Consider the following 16,621-nt stretch of genomic DNA (forward strand, 5'->3'; position numbering starts at 1 on the left):
AAATTATATACTGATCAAATCTAAGATATCAGAAACATTCATTTGAGAGGTATTTTAATATGTAAGACTAGTATTTTGCCCACTTTTGCTCGTAGGTTAGCAAGAACCAGTGCACTTGAACTGATTTTAGCACTGCTTATTTAAATGATCCAAAACCAGCCTGGCCTTCTTTGCTTTGCATTTATTATTACTGAACCTGCCTTGATATGGGATGATACCCGATAAATTTACCCAGTAAGAAGTCTTTTGCAGAAATTGTCATGAACTCTTAAAACAACAGTTGATACAAGATTCATTTCTTTAGCCATGTAACATGAAAAACAAACTACCCATTTCTTTCCTTTAAGAACAGAAAATATTAAAGTGGCATATTAATTTATGTACAAAGATGAGGAACAGAAATGCTTCAACTGATTGTACCTACGAAAAATAACAGCTTTTTCAAGGGTTTACTTAGTATGTATTATATTCTTACTCCATTCTCCAAAATTGTTACAATGAAAGTTTACTAAAATCAGAATACGTTTTGAACGGACTTCTTCTCACCTATCTTTTACATTGCTATGTAAATCAAAATTACGCTTTGTTTGATACAAAGGTGTTTAAATGCAGAAGTTACCATTTAAACATTAATGAACACAAAAATATTTGGATGCAGACAGAATTGAGCCTACACCATCCCCAAGTTCATATACCAGAAGCATAAAGGTATATATAATCCTCAGGGTGTGCTTTAAATACATCCCCAAGGCAGAATGTTGCGTATCAGCCTCCACCTGAAAATAGAAAGGTGCGCACCCACGAAGAACTGTCTGTTGCATTACTAACTGCATAGTCAGACTAACCTGTAACACTCACAAGTAAATACCTCAAAACAAAGTACTCATTCATTAGGATGTCCCCATGTTGTTTACAGAAGAACACATCAGCTCTCTCAAGCAAAACGGAGAGATTCTCATCAAACTGAGTAATGCCCAATGCAACTGCAGGACTACTTTATGCTACAGTGGTGTGGTGTAATAGTACAGTAAAAGAGAGCACTTCATGGGGGGTACTTTGCTACTCTAAGCCAAATATTGATTTTGCTTATATATACATAAAGCTGCAGTAATTCATAATTTTAACAGTTGGACTTGATGATCTTAAAGGTCTTTTCCAGCCTAAATGATTCTAAGATATATTAGATTTACACTCTAATTTTTGCTCTTCTAGGCTTTAATGCAGACTGGATTATTAGTGCTATCTGTGCCAGGTACAGTTTCAAAGACACAAGCCAAGTATCAGGAAAGGTCTAGGAAGCCACTTGAAAAATTAAGTGAAGACTTACCCACATATAAAGAAATCTTAAAACTTTCATAGGATGTAGCTCACCCCTTATTTTTTCTACATTTTTAGTATTCTCTTGTTCCACTTTACCATGCACTTTTTTCAGTTTGCTGAGTGCTGTAACACTATAAAAGTTAATAATTTATAATGCTGCTTTATGGCAGAATGTTACACAAATATTTCATTCTGTTGACTATCCTGGTCTCATCTTCAGCTATATTTAGCTAGAACGCAGACATAATTCATGATGGGCCCAGAGAGGGAGTGGCAAAGTGAAAGAGAATGTCCTCAGACTCCAAATGCCTTGATAAAAGATCGCACATAACAAAAACTCATCTGTAATATGCACTGCCATTTGCACAGCACAAATAACTTAACAGCTTATTTCTGAGGTAGTCACAAAAGCAAAACCTAGCAGCTTAAGACCCATCTCAATTGTCACATTTTATTTTATCCCAGGGTATTTATTTTACCTCAGGACCTAAAGGCCTAATATATTCCCTTCGGAGGAACATGAATAAAAATTATTAGGATTCTAGGAAATTAATGTTGCAGTTCGAAGGAGTATGATGAACAAACTCCCCATTTAAGACCTGACTACCTTGAAACTTCCATACACATTCCTGAAAATCAGACTATCATCTCTTCATCTCCACCTCCATTACTAATTGATGAAAGTGAAGAAAAAAAATACAGAAATACCGTTAGCTTTTGTATTAATATATTATACCCACCACAGAAATTAAGAAATATGCAAAAAAAATATTTAAAGTAGACTGACTAGGTACACTGAATAAAAGCTCGTTTTAAAGTACAAAAAAAAATTAATTTCTTTTTGACTTCAGCTGCTTGAAATGGATAGGCTGCTTCTGCCTTGTGGCAAAATAGGAGCGGTATGTTCATTTTTTTTCCACTTAAGATTTTATTATCCACTTGATAGATTTATACAAAATTTCCTGATCATATTTGCTATTTGGTATGACCACTACATTTGTCTATTTACAGTCTTGAAAAATTCAGAGGGTATGACTGAATTGTCTATTTATCTGTATACATACTCAGTATTAAAAAAGGTTGCCCTATGTTTTCAGATTAGACCATAGGGCTGCCCAGCAGCATCCCTGCCAGGAATACAAAAGAACAAGTAATAATGTTTTTAGTTTTAAATGTGAACTGATGAATAGTCACAGAAATATTAATGACTCCAGTGGGCCTGGACACGGGTAAGACCTTTCTCTGCACGAGCACAGGGGTTCTGAGAATAGGGCTAGAAAAACTGAAGTATTTCAGAAAATAATACCAAGATAGAACGCAGCTTTCAAAAATGAACACAGACTGCTTCACACAAACTTTGTTACAATTTTACAATTATGCATGTTAACATGTGATTTTATAATGCTGACTGCCCAAATATTCAAGAGAAACAACATAATGCTGATGTATAAAAAACCTGTTGAAATGTCTACATACACTGTACAGAAACTTCATAGTGAAGATTTATTTTCAAAATATATGTATTACAGTAAGAACTTTCATTAAAACTATTAAAGTCAGGAGGAAATTGCTGAGCACAAACTGAGCCGTTGATGCTGTAAACAGATTACGGCTGCCTCAAAAAGGACCTGCCAGAACATATCACTACAGGAGTATTATCCTAAATGAGTCAACTTTTAAACATCCATATCTGGCATCTGAAATGGAACATGTGCAAGCACGCAGATACACATACTCCAACCCACTCTTCACTTCTGTCTCTTTCTGCTGCCATTTTCAAAAATCAGCTCCTGGGTTGCACAGCAATGGAAGTAATTTGCATTTTGACCATGTTTTGCAGCAGCATGCATAAATACGCTTGTTGCATGTTTATTGCACTAGGATTGATAAGGATACAGTGTGGCTGCCCTTCGAGACCCTACTTAGTAATGGGAAGTCTACGGTCAGGGAGACTACAACAGTAAAACCTGCTTTTAACTATTGTCCTATTTTATTAAGGAATTTCTTTACTATCCAATTATTGGTGATTGTAAATCACTCCTTGTCTGGGCACAGTATCAAGACTTACCGGAACTGTTGCAATACAAGTCTTAGACATTCCAAAAGCTTATGGTATTAAATTCTGCGCTATAGTCAAATGTAAGAGTACTTTCTCAAAATAATAAGTATCAATGAATTAAATATCATTCCACAGTGTATCCATTTAAAAAGAACAACCACCTAAGAGAACAAAAAACCTGCCACAATATCGTAGTAGTTTTACGTCCTGCTGAAGCTTTTGAAGATGTCAAGATAGTAGAGCAGCTCTCCCATGCAGCCTGTGAAGGTAGTTACTAAAACCTATGAGTGTGCTCTGTAAACTCAAGAAAAAAGTTTCAATATTTTTATTTTACCTTTCACCGAGGTAATCTCCAATTACCGTTTTATTTAATCCTTCTCCTTTATAAAGGAACTGTGCGATGTCTTCCGCAGTGTTCTGCAGGAGGTCATTTTCTATCAGAAACTGTATTCCCTAGGAAGAGCAATTCCAGAGGAAAAGGAATGTTATGTTTTCTTTCACAAGCCTTTATGTAAATACTGCTCATAACTTTTGGTATTAATGTAATGACACAGACATATACATAGCACATTGAAAATTACATTAGTCTACAGATTATTTTTTTAATGAAATGGTAAACAACGTTTTTCAGTTAGATAAGCACTATTTAGTACTGGTTTAAAGATTCAAACAAGGGCATATTTTTAAGGCTAGAAGTACTAGGTGGCAGTTTGAATCCCTCAAAAATAGAAGCATCAAATATTAATTGAATAATGATTCCATGTTGCTCTTCAGAGTTAACGTGCAAGATGGCTTGTTCGCAATATTGCATAAGTGTCTGCAGGGACATAATCTGTAAAATCATGTAATGAAGAGGTACATAGGCATAACTTAATTACCACCGTGACACAAAATAAAGCATCTGTTAGAACCTACAAACTGCAACCCAATACATCAAGCCACTACTTGCAGTGGAAGTCATGGCTGAAGATACTGAAACTGGTTTAAAAGAATTGATGCTGACACCGGGATTTATCAGTGACTTCTGATTGTGCTGGAACTAAACTATTCACAAAGGACTTGAACTAGACTATTCACAAAGGACTGTTCACAGACCAGTCAAGCTTCTACCATGGAGCTTCTAACAAAGCCAGGAGGAGAGTCTTACCCTGTCCCTCAGTAGGTACTTGATCAAGCCCCTGGGCTCCTATGCCTCCATAAATTACTGGCCCTATAACTGGCACACTCTAGGGATGCCCAGAGAACTTTCTGCAAAGCGGTAAAGAGAGGAGACTGAGAGTTATATAAAGGTTACGCAAAGGATGGAAGGGATGTCATTCCAACGTTCAGCAGGCCATGAGGAGATGGCACCCTTTCTCCCCACCACACACCCCAACAAAGATGTTGCTGTTCCTGCTGATTTCATAAAACTGTTAACAGCATCCCAGAGAAAAGCAGAAATAGCAAGTGTAAGTAACCCTGGATTCCAAATACGTACAGAACAGCTTAATAAATTATTCCAAGCCTTTTCTACTAGAATATTTCATAATTTGAAAAATACTGGCAGTTTTTCAATTTCTGCAAATGCAATATATTTCTTTATTTCACTACAACTGGGAAACTTACATTACTTTTTGATATAGCATAGAAGGCTCTGCAGTAACATTCAAGAAAGTAATTATGCTTCTGTTTGGTTGATTCTGGTTTTTTTATAATAAAATTATTACCTGCCTGACAAAAAAAAAGTCAATTTTCTGACCTAATTTAACAAAGAAAATGAACTGTGATGTTATAAGGCTTGAAGCTCTTAAAAAGAATTCTGGAATGCAATACTCTCAAAATAATTTTATCCTCCTTTGAAAACTTCATTTCAGTAACAGACTGGTATTCTGACTCTGACATCTTAATATTTTGATAAGTCATTTCAGAACAGACATGATTTAGTTGCAAAGAATATATCCATTTTATCTGGAACCAGAAATAGCTCAGCATTCCTCAAAAACCATCCCTTCAAAGCTTATTTGATAACTAAGTATTTGTACAAAAAATTCATTTGACTATGAAGCATAATGTGTTTTTCCCTATACCAAGTTACTGAAAAAGCTCTCAGGCTCTGTCAACCAACAGAGAACTTTCCTTCCAACAAACATCAGAAATGGCGGTTGTGGATTCCGTTTTCCAACACTTGGACCCTGTTATTCACACTCAGTGTCAACAGACTGACCAGAGGAGTTTCTAAAAACTTGTACAAGTTACTGACAAAGATAACGGACTTGACTAGAAGCCTGGAAAACAAATTTCTGTGCACTGAAATAGATACTTTAACATACTACAAAAATCAATTTAATTTTCCTTTTTCTGGATTTTTTTTTCTTGGTAGTCTTTTTTTAATTATTCTTAAGAACCGAAAGAACCAGAAGCCAAATAGACAGGAAAAGGAATTTGTCTGGGACAACTCCAGTGACTGGAACAAATGGTAAAATAGGCCAGCCAAACCCTCGTCAACTCCTACGCTATCTTTTGTCTTGATGCAAATTTTCTTTCTATAGACTGACAGGAGAGGGAAGACAGCTGTACTAATTTGACCTCCCCACACAAGATTCACGGCTACAGAAATACTCAATATTCACTATAAATGCTGCATAATTATTTTAAGTCAGTGTAATGAAATCTGCTTTGAATTTCATCATTTTTACAGTAACATAATCCCAAATTTTGCAGTGGTTTAAACCCTGCCTTTGTCAGAGAATTAATTTTCTGGGGTCAACACAGACGCTGCTGAATTCCACTGCTGCGAATTTCCAGCACAGCTTTATGTCCTCTGCAGAGGGATTCCTGACGTGTTTTTACAAACTTCACCATTACAGCCCTTCCCACACTAGCTAACCAAATCCAAACAACAAGGTACGTGATACTACACCACGTAGCTTCGTTAAACACAGCTATTTTGAATGAGGGTTTTCTGGGCGGGGGCAGGGAGAATTGCTCTACATACACACTAGAACACATAAAGGTCTTCAAATGAAAGGGGTAAAAGAAAATTACCTCACTGTGTTCCTGCTAAAATGAAAACACTAGATCTCTGTTACTTAAAGAAGAAAACTTGGGGAATTCAGTGCATGCATTATTACCCCAGTTCTTTCACATTCCTAACTCCAGAGACCATCTTCCCTCCCATTTATGAATGCGAAACATCCCTTTTGCAATGACTCCAAGTTAATTCTCTCAACATTAGAGGGATCTATGTTTTAGCTGCCTGTAATTTAAAGTAGCAGCTGCAAACAACAAGATGATCTAGCTTTACTGCAGTCAGCTACTGCAGGCCACCACTGATTCACAGACATGACTAAGAAATTACTACTGTAAGTCTGTTTACCACATTTAAATTATGTTACAATAGCAATGCAGCCACAGCATCTATTCATAGAAACTATCTCACCCAGCAAGGACAGTAACAAATAATAGTTAATACTGGAATAAAGGCATCTGACATCATGCAGCGACTTTGCCCCCAACTTCTAGGACATGAAAGAGTTGGAGGACAACAGCAAACTACCAGGATATTTGGGGGTATTCTGCCATCAACAGAACAGCAGTTAGACAGTCAGCAAAATGGAAAAATAAAAATAAAAGACATGGTCAGCAGCTTAAAAAGGGTTCTATATATCAAAGTATTTGAGTGTTTCTGGTAAACTGAAAACAGCCTGAAAAACAATAGTCATCATTGTACTTGGAACATTACAGAAAAGCCACCAAAATGTAATTGAATTCAATGCAATTGGAAAGAAAACACGTAAAGAACTAACACAGGAAAAAAATATGCTAAACAGTTTCTAAAAAGACCTTAAAGAACACTCTTCACAAATTTAAAATGGACTCTCAATTACAAACAACAGAACGCAGTCAAACAAAGCAAGGAAGCTGTAAAATGAAAAGTAAAGGCAAAAGGTCAAATATATCAAAGCAACTCTTTTCAATATCTCAGGGGAGGTCTGTAAGAGAATGTGCAGGTCCATGAATTGTCCAGAAAATTAACAATTATTTAAGAAAAACAGAGGCACTCCAGAGATATGAACTACTACTTGGCTAAATGCACAGTAAACTTCTTGAAATTGGTACCAAGTTTCTACCTGCAGGTGTTAAGTACAGTCATATAAGTACACATATATATGTATACAAACATACAGATGTTCATACATGCCTTTTTCTCAAATAATTTAGATATGCAAATATAAAAGTCTGTATGAGAACAAATTAAAAAACATGTTAAAGATATTCTGGAAGAAATAAAAATAGGGCACTAAAAAGAAAAAAAGTACGGCCTCACTAATAACCAAACATCACAATGTTTTTAGAATGATATTTGAGATATCAACATAGAACACCTCTATCAAATAGAAGTAATCTTTCTGCAAGCCAGTTCAATCAATACCTGACCTATCCGATTGTTGATAAATAACCTCCATTATCCAAAAAGATTTGCTTAAGTGAAAAAAGTACACGACTGGCAAATAACTAATGACTGCTGCTAATTTAACCCTCTGCTCAGTGTGTTACAGGATGTACAAAGAAGGCCTGTGAACTTGCATTATCAGAGATACCTTCTTAAAACATGACTGTATTTGTCATAGATCACATTACAAGCAGGAACTTCATCCCCGACAAGTGGAAAATAAAAATTCTCTACCTTCTTAGGGTCCATGTTGAACTTCTTCCTTCCCATGGCTATTTGCTTATTTCTTTGTGTAGTTTTGCTACACATGGAGAAAAGGAAGAAACAATAAGCAGTTATCAGTTGCTCTTTCAACTGCTGGATGAGCTTCTCTCAATTTGTATTTTGGCTGCTTTGTATTTTCTATTACAAAAACAAGACATTCACTTTTTATAAGGGGGAGAATTCTGTTACTCTTTTTCAATTCCTTCAAGTGATTGCAGCTTCAGAGAACTCATTATCATACTGAGATAAATCATTATCAACTGGACAGTCTAAAATATTACATTCCATCCAACATACTCTCTATTCAAATAAATGACACACCTGAACAGGATCAAGTCAGGCTTTATAGACTTTGTAACAGACTGAATAAAGGCAATCCCATGTTTGTTTAGCCTTATAAAGCTATTTTTATTTGTTATTCCTGGAAGACCTGTTCCAAGGTCTTACTCAATCGTGACCATATGGTACTATTACTTACCTTTCTTCTACACTAGTCAGATTATCAATTTCTGTCATAACCTCAGCAATTTCAAATTTTAATCTCTGCCAAAAGAAGGAAAGACAATACGTTAACCTACATTAAAACACTTTTTGAAATCATCTATCATACATTAATATGATAAATTAGATTTTGGTTTTTAATATTTACTAGTCACCTGAAGAAAAGTGATGAGTCTTGCAGGTTCCTTAGATATTTAGCTTAAAGATTTTACCACAGCTGAATGACTTGAACACATGGATCTAACTCCCAGTGTGTGCTCACATCAGAGCACCAAGACCAAACTGCCATTACCAATTTCAGTGTAAGATTCCTTTACCCAGATTTCTCACTCTACTCCTATCCTGTAAATCTGCTGTTTCATGAGTTCCTGATTACACAAATCAGATGTGTACATGTGCACAAATTATGTTACATAAATACAGAAGTTACAATTTTTAAAAGTACAAAAATGATGCACAAATCCTATTTATTATCAGTACTATTTAGCTTAAGCCATTTATATACTTTTAAAACCATTACCTGGAATTCATACCTAGGTATGCAGTTTACTATAACTTAATCTACTGAAGCAGTCATCTAGGGATCTTTACAGATAAATCAGTTACCTCAATATCATCAATCAATTCTTTTTTCCTGCGACGAATATTTAAAAGCTCTTCTCTTTCTTCTATGGAGAGGTCATCAGGCACTAGAATAGAGGAAAATGTACAGACTTTTAGCATTTGCAAACATACCTCATCACAGAAAACTGAATAAACCTGATTAAGTAAATTTACTTGAAACATCAGGGCAGTATTTTTTTAGCTGGGATCATTTTCAGGAAAGGAAGAGGAGGGAACACCCAAAAAAACCCCCAAACCTAATTTATTGGAATTCTACTTTACAGAATCGTAAGTAACGTAATTGAATGACTTGGGACAGAACCTATCTTTAAAAAGAAAGCTAGACAATCTAAGGAAACTTGTTATCATATAGTATGTGGAAAAACTGGGATCTACAGCTTAATTGCCAAATTCAATTCCGATATCATTCCAATGATTTCAGTAACAGACCATGTTACTGAATTATGTAAATTAATTATGATTCAGAAGACATTATTATTTTTCAGGGGGAAAAGCCAAAGAATAGCTAAAGCTAAATGCAAGATGTGTATCCTGGTGCTGATTTCAGACATCATCATCATTTTAGCAGTACCCCTTCATTTGGTTGCTTTGTAGAGTAGAGATGCAGGTAGGTACAATGCTACTAACACCAGCTACTTTCCATCAGTAGGATATATGAATAAAGTCAGAATCAGTTATTTAACACTGTTTATCACAACCATCTGGTTTTGTATAACATCATTTAAGTGAGTCTGAAGTATTTAAGTCAACACTAGGTCTCTTCTTGGCTATGCTAAAACAAATATGTTAATAAAAATTAGTTGCTACTGAAGATGTAAACATGTTTCTATATACAGCTATGGCTGTCACTCACTCACTCCATAGTGTCTGCCTGACAACCAGCAAACACGAGAAGTTATTCGCACAAAATCTCTGCTTTTCTTGAGCAATTATATTTTCCCTAGCAAGAAACTACTTTGAACAGAGATTACTCTCACTCACTCGTACGGCACTAGACATCAACCACAACTATTCGCCTCCTTTGCAACGATCCTACAGCACCAGTTCTAATGCTACCCACTTTCTGAAAATAGCTCCTTAATCATAGAACAGCTTTTCCTTCTAGCTCAGTAAAAGGGAACAACAAAAATAATGATTAAGATATTCAGATGGTTCTGTCCCAACAGCAACACAGAACAGATGCAGTCATTTGGGATGGCAAAAGCGGTTTCCTCATGTCACATACACATGTTAACAGGCCACAGCAATACGATGGCAAGCAAAAGGTTCAGCCCGACAGGATGTTTCTTTAAAGACACATCTGAAACACAGCCTCTGTTCAAATCTTAACAATGAAATATATTGATTATTTTCAACGTCCAGTGGTTAAGCTCCTTTCCTTTCAGGATTCAAATCATATCATCAAATCCAAATGGCAACAGACCTTGTTAGACATGAAGTAATTATGGAAAATGAGCTCATTTAACTACTCCAGATACAAACATGATTAAATTACTTCCAGTTTAGGAAATGCAGTCTTCTGTTGAATGAATACCAGACTTCAGGACGTTCACCTACTTTTTGCCTTCGTCTCATCAGAAACCCACCCACTCCTAGAACTTCTTTGCATGCAAATACTGATAAGATTCTTTTCACATCAAACCTTATGAATACACATGCCTACACCAAATCTTAGTCTTATATGTACACTCTAAGATCTTAAACCATCAAAAACTCAAGAGATTGTATGACTACGCACACTATGTACATACACATACCGCAAATACTCCAATTAGTTAACTGAGGATTGACAATAAAAAAGACTGTTACCCAGCGTTTAATAAAAAGGCAAACTGTATGTAATCAATCACTCTCTTAACTAAGAAATAAACTCAAATATCCTTAAAGCATATTTGCAGTGTTACATCAGTAGATGAAATTAGATTAAAATTTTGCAGCAGCAGTATTACTAAGAGTTCTTAAATTTTTAACTTTTTGCCACTGCACACATTTTGTTAACTCTCACCTTCACTGGCAGTTGGAAATACTTCATCAGAACTCAAACAGAAAGTAATCTTTAAGTCTTAAATATTTAGAATTCATAGATGGTGCTTGATTTTTCTTCAAGTTGAGTTACAAAATCTCTGTATTAGCTGTTACCACAAACTCTTCCCAAAGCAGAATGGCAGTGAGTGGTACTGCAGTTTTATCTCCCTTACATTACTGTCCAGTGAAAGCTCCTTGGGACAGGTTTTGAATACCTACCAGAAGTGAAATTGCTATATGGAATCAACACTAATTGTGACAGTCTTCTATGGTCAAGCAACCCACCAAAGAAAAGAAATCAAACACCTCTATGTTTTTCCCACAGCACCCAAAGACTGTCTGCTGGGTTTTTCCTTTCCTCTGATGACAGCTGCAGCAGACAACAACCCTCACAGTACAATTAATGATGCTGTTAGAACAAAAAGGAAATAAACTAAATGGGAGTCAGACTGCCTTTTGCATTAGGAAATAACGCCAAGTATCTATCTGCCAGGTACAAGACAAGAAAAGCCTGCTAGGAAAGAAGATTCTGCACTTGGAGAGAACTTAGAAGACAGCACTTAAGAGAAAACTGCACATTAACACAACATCTTTAAATAACAGTATTGATATCAGAGGCAAAATATTCCAGTACCTTTTGATAAGAATAAAAGAACCAGTATACAACAGTCAGGGTTACAGTACTGCTTAGCTCCCAGAAACTATCAGTATAGTCAGTATTTTACTTCTACTCACACCACCAGTAGAGAGAAAGAATGATGGACTTGTCAGGATGACTCCTAAGTGCACTGTCTAATCATCACCACAAATTGGCATGTGTGTGATACACGAAGATGTTTGCCCTAGTCTCATCCTTCTATCGGTTGTGTATCATCACTGCCTCCCTTCTACAGCATTGCTGTTTACGCTGATATGAAAACTTACAAATGGGAACATGAACTCGCAAAAAAAAAAAAAAAAAAAAAATGGTTCTTAAGAGACTATATGTGGCGTTACAGCTTGCAAATTCAGAGGGTGATGGCGTCTGCTCCAGGAGGCTACACGACTATGTCTATTGTCCATGTTCTTTCAATTCTCTGTCTTGAAACAAATTTTAATAATATCTCTGTGTTTCAATGAAGGCTTCTGAAATACTAACATTGGAAGATGAGTCTACCTTACATGAAAGGAAGGAAAGAATGGAAGATATTCGACTGCAGCTAAAAACAAAACAACACACATCGCCCAAAAAAACCTCTGCTAACACTAAAGGGCATCCACCATTAGTTAAACCTTTTCCTTACAAGTAAGGAGAAGTACCGACTGACTCTGCATTTTTCATTTCAGTCATTCTTTGCTTTTCACGGGTCCCTAATGATTCAAGAACACCTCGAAAACATTAAAACCCCTACAATCCTATTTCTACATAGACAGTGTTTCCTCAGTGACAGACTCAAACGGCAATCAGTCCTTTTAACGAGCATGAGGTGCCTTATGCAACCTGCAACACCGAGAACAACAGTGAGAGCCTGAAGATAATTTTCCTTGGAAGCAAAGGGAGTTGTGGTGCCCAGGTATTCTTAGAAAACTGAATAAGCACATTGAGTATTTCCATCTTGAAAAGAAAAATATTCATTTTATTTATTTAAAAATTTTGAAAAACACCGTTGAGATTATCAAGGCTGATGTTAAGATTCACGGCAAGCAAACAGGAGATCGAAAATGGCTGATGAACAACAACAATGCATTAAAACATCTTTACAGCTGTAAGCGAATATTGCAGATGGTGAGTGACTATCTGCCCTGGCAAGACCCCATCCATAAGCCACCTTTTTGACCTCAGCAGCTAGAACACTTCTGCTTTTCCTAACATAATCCTCACACAGAAGACCTCATAGAGTGCATATTTGTTCATTAAGACAGATTTTATAGCTGCCCTGAGTCATTTCCAAGTCTTTTGTCTTTCACCAATCTAAACACAAAGTAGACAGGATGGGAGGAGTTAGCAGGAACATTTAAATACTAAAAAAGAACAAAAGCATTTCAGTATAGTGAACAAACTGCAGCTGCAGCATGCTGTCATGCTATCTTCTAATATTTAAATAAAGACAATGTTCTAAAACTTGCGTGAAAACTTTTTAGCTTACAGGGAGAGTGCTTCCTTTTTCTAAAACTTCAGTTTCAGCTACTACTAAACAGAATATACAATATACAGACTGATATTTTATTTAAATAGGAAGAAAGTTGTTGGAAGTACTTCAACAATTGAAGAGAAATACTCTTGGCCAACTATTAAGAGATGAAAACACACCATCATATATGTTGCTACTCCTGCTGCTACCAACAGAAAAAAATAAAATTAATATATTCCAACTTGGCCTTCAAAAAAATAAAATATATTCCAACTTCTCTTCAATTACTGTAACAGATCTAAACATACTTAAATGAATTTTGTGTGAACACACACTTGTTGGAATACACGTTTAATACAGGTTTGTTTACTCTAAATGTGTTAGGAAACAAATCCAAACAAAAACCAAACTGTAGCTTGTCATAGAAATCAGTATATCATCCTGAGCTTGTGATGTCACTTTGGTAAATAATTTCCCACTACTGATAACCCAAGTACAGTATCCAAACAGGAGCATTAGTCCATAACCGTGACATCTACCAACATAGAAGAGGCATTTTTGAGCACGCAGGCACCAAAAAAAGAAAAGCCTTTTCCAGATTGAGAAAGAACTGCAACAGATAGACTTGCAAATAAAAGTCCTACAGGTTAGTGAAAATTAGGAGCAAATTCTGTGACAGGAGACAAATCTAGTACTTTCCAAGTCCGTACCTCTGATACCTTCATCTTTTTCAGTAGCAAAAATTAAATCCTTTTCAGCTCTCCAATGGTACTGTATGAACCAAAACTCATGCGTTTGAATTTCTTTTACTTACTACCCTTTCCATCAGCAGCCACCAGCCAAGGTGTAGAGCGATTTCATTCCACCACTTCAACTGACTTCAGAGTTGAATCTCTCAAGAGGACACAGTAAAAACGACAGCCAGCAGAAAGCAAACATCTAGCAGTATCTAAGAATAGACAAAACACTAATCCTGTAACCCCACTTATGAAGCAACATAAATCCCTGACTCTCATTGCTCAACTAACTTGATTTCATAAAGACAAATATTTTCCTTCTTCCGTGTCTGCCCCAAATTGCTGGTCTCAAGTATTTCCATTCCAAGCAAAGAACAATTAGATGGAATTTAATTTTGCTGCAACTAAAGAATCTTGCAAGTGTAAAGATAATTTATACAACACAAGGCTTAAAACTAAACAAACCTATCGTCACCCATACACAGAATGGGTAGACATGTTTCTTCTGGCCTTTAAAATAACACACATTCATCTCTGAGAACAAATGTGATTGTCTCAGGACATCTGCCTCAAAGGACATTCTCAGGCTAGTTTCTCTTCCTTTCCCCCTACATGGTCCCTTTTTTAAAACTTAATTATAGGAACATTTTCCAGCTTTCAGATGAGATATATAAACAAAGCTGTGACCACTTGTGACTATTAAAAATTCCATAGAAGTTTTTGTAGGAGGACGTCCTCCTCAACAGATTTATTTCACAGTGCAAAAACAAACTATATCTGCATTAAATTCAATCAGTAAAACTAGCTGGATTTGATTGCTTCCTTCTTTCAACTACCTTACTGCATTAAGCTCTGCTATTCAGTCACTGCTGAATATGTTCTAGCATAGGAGCGATCACACTTCCATTAAGAGGGGAAATAATCCTGCACACAGTATCCTTTCACATACAAAAAATGACCAGTCAGTGGTACGAGGAATTTAGGACCGAGTCCATGGCTTGCAGAGTTATTTTGAGAGTTTTCAGTCACAAGGGACACTATGGCCAGAAAGCACGTTAGTGGCCAAACCCAGACGAGAACCTTAAACTCACTTCCATCATTCTCATTGTTTAGCTGCTGGAAATCACACCATCGCAAGATGTTCCTGCAGCATTTTTCACTCTAGGATAAGGAGATACCTTACAGGCAAGTTATAGTGAAGATACTGTCCTTCTGCACTTCTAATACAGGGGTGGGGGACACAACAACCCTAACAATATTAATCCTCTTACCCCATTAAAATGTTTTCAGGAATTTAGAGGTAACAGTTTCCCTCTGACATAACCCAGTAAATCTTCCAGGGTTTTAAGTTTGTGGTTTTTTTTTACTTCTGCTGCAAGGTAGATTTAATTATACCAGTGATTCAAGTGTGTGGGGGTTTTTTTGTTGTTGGTTGTTTTTTTTTTTAAAGAATAAAAGCATAAACAATTGGAACTATGAAATACATTTTTATTCTATACAGGAAAAGAGACAGCGGGGTAACTGCACTGCCAAGCGTGAAATCATCTCGTGAAAAACAAACAGTATTTATTATAATCCATAAGAATGACTTCAAATAATGCAAGATTTTGTGTTTGTCCTGGTCAGAAATAACCATATATAATTCAGTAAGTGCTAACATTGCTAGCCAAGCAGAAAGTATGCAGTTCCAAAACTGTGCCAAACCAGGGTCCACATAACGGTGATTTAAAGCAGGGGATCCAATCCACACATTTTACCTGCCTCCCAAAACACATTTAATTTCAGCTGTCACACATGGAAGAGTGCTGCCTCGCCATGGTACCTGCAAATAAATATGCTTCTGTCTATAAAGTACAGATCACAGTAAATGCATTTCTTGAACCTGACAGGAGCTCGCAGCGAACAACTGCAGCATATGTATATTTACAAACTGTCTATGTAGATAGATAACATGAGCAGCAACAGCTGTGTAGTGAAAGAAAAAAGTATGAAGGCCTTTCATAGTTCTTGCATGAGCTGCTAACTGTTAGTTGCCCTTCTTAATGGCACTGAAGCACAAATAGGTACTTCACAACTTTCACATCTTCACCTTGCCATGCAGATACACCCAAAGGAAGAACTGGAGAGACATCTACCTTGCTATTTAGCTCCTAATGATGCCACTGACACAGATACTTGCCCTTTCAAAGCAGTGTGTATTTAAGTTAATGAATATTTCTTTTTTACTGTTCATGCTGTTATTTTTATGAACAGGCAGTACTGAAGGCCACAATTACATTATATTTACCTCCCTTACATCTTCCATTCATCAATGTATCTTATTTCACCATTTTGATATATTTTCATTAGGAAACCAAGTGTTTTGCAACAACAAAGAACCACCTTCAAGCAAATAAAGAAGCATTACCTGGGGAGAAAGAAAAAACACACAGGGACCAGCTCTGAGCAAGATTTCACAGGTAGCAAGCTGGTACCGGCTCCTGTATGTTCCTGCATCACTTTGCCACTTGCTGCTCCCAGATACACGATCCTGCCCGCATCCTGTTTT

The 16,621-nt window shown here is 36.4% G+C and overlaps 1 protein-coding gene across 3 annotated transcripts in view; it reads right to left on the reverse strand.

Annotated features, from left to right (window-relative positions):
- Positions 1–16,621, reverse strand: part of CYTH3 (cytohesin 3) — a 52,449-nt gene that overhangs the window by 16,695 nt on the left and 19,133 nt on the right. For 2 of the 3 annotated variants that reach the window (XM_080387027.1, XM_080387028.1), the window contains exons 2-5: positions 9,183–9,265; positions 8,554–8,618; positions 8,046–8,112; positions 3,714–3,832 (exon numbers count right to left, since the gene is read on the reverse strand). In XM_080387027.1, coding sequence (XP_080243153.1) covers positions 3,714–3,832; positions 8,046–8,112; positions 8,554–8,618; positions 9,183–9,265 — 334 coding nt within the window. Of the gene's footprint in view, positions 1–3,713; positions 3,833–8,045; positions 8,113–8,553; positions 8,619–9,182; positions 13,382–16,621 lie in introns of those variants that run through there. The other variant, XM_080387026.1, reaches the window with a different exon arrangement.

Source organism: Falco punctatus (genome assembly GCF_963210335.1).
Source record: "Falco punctatus genome assembly, chromosome: 4".
Taxonomy (NCBI): Eukaryota; Metazoa; Chordata; class Aves; order Falconiformes; family Falconidae; genus Falco; species Falco punctatus.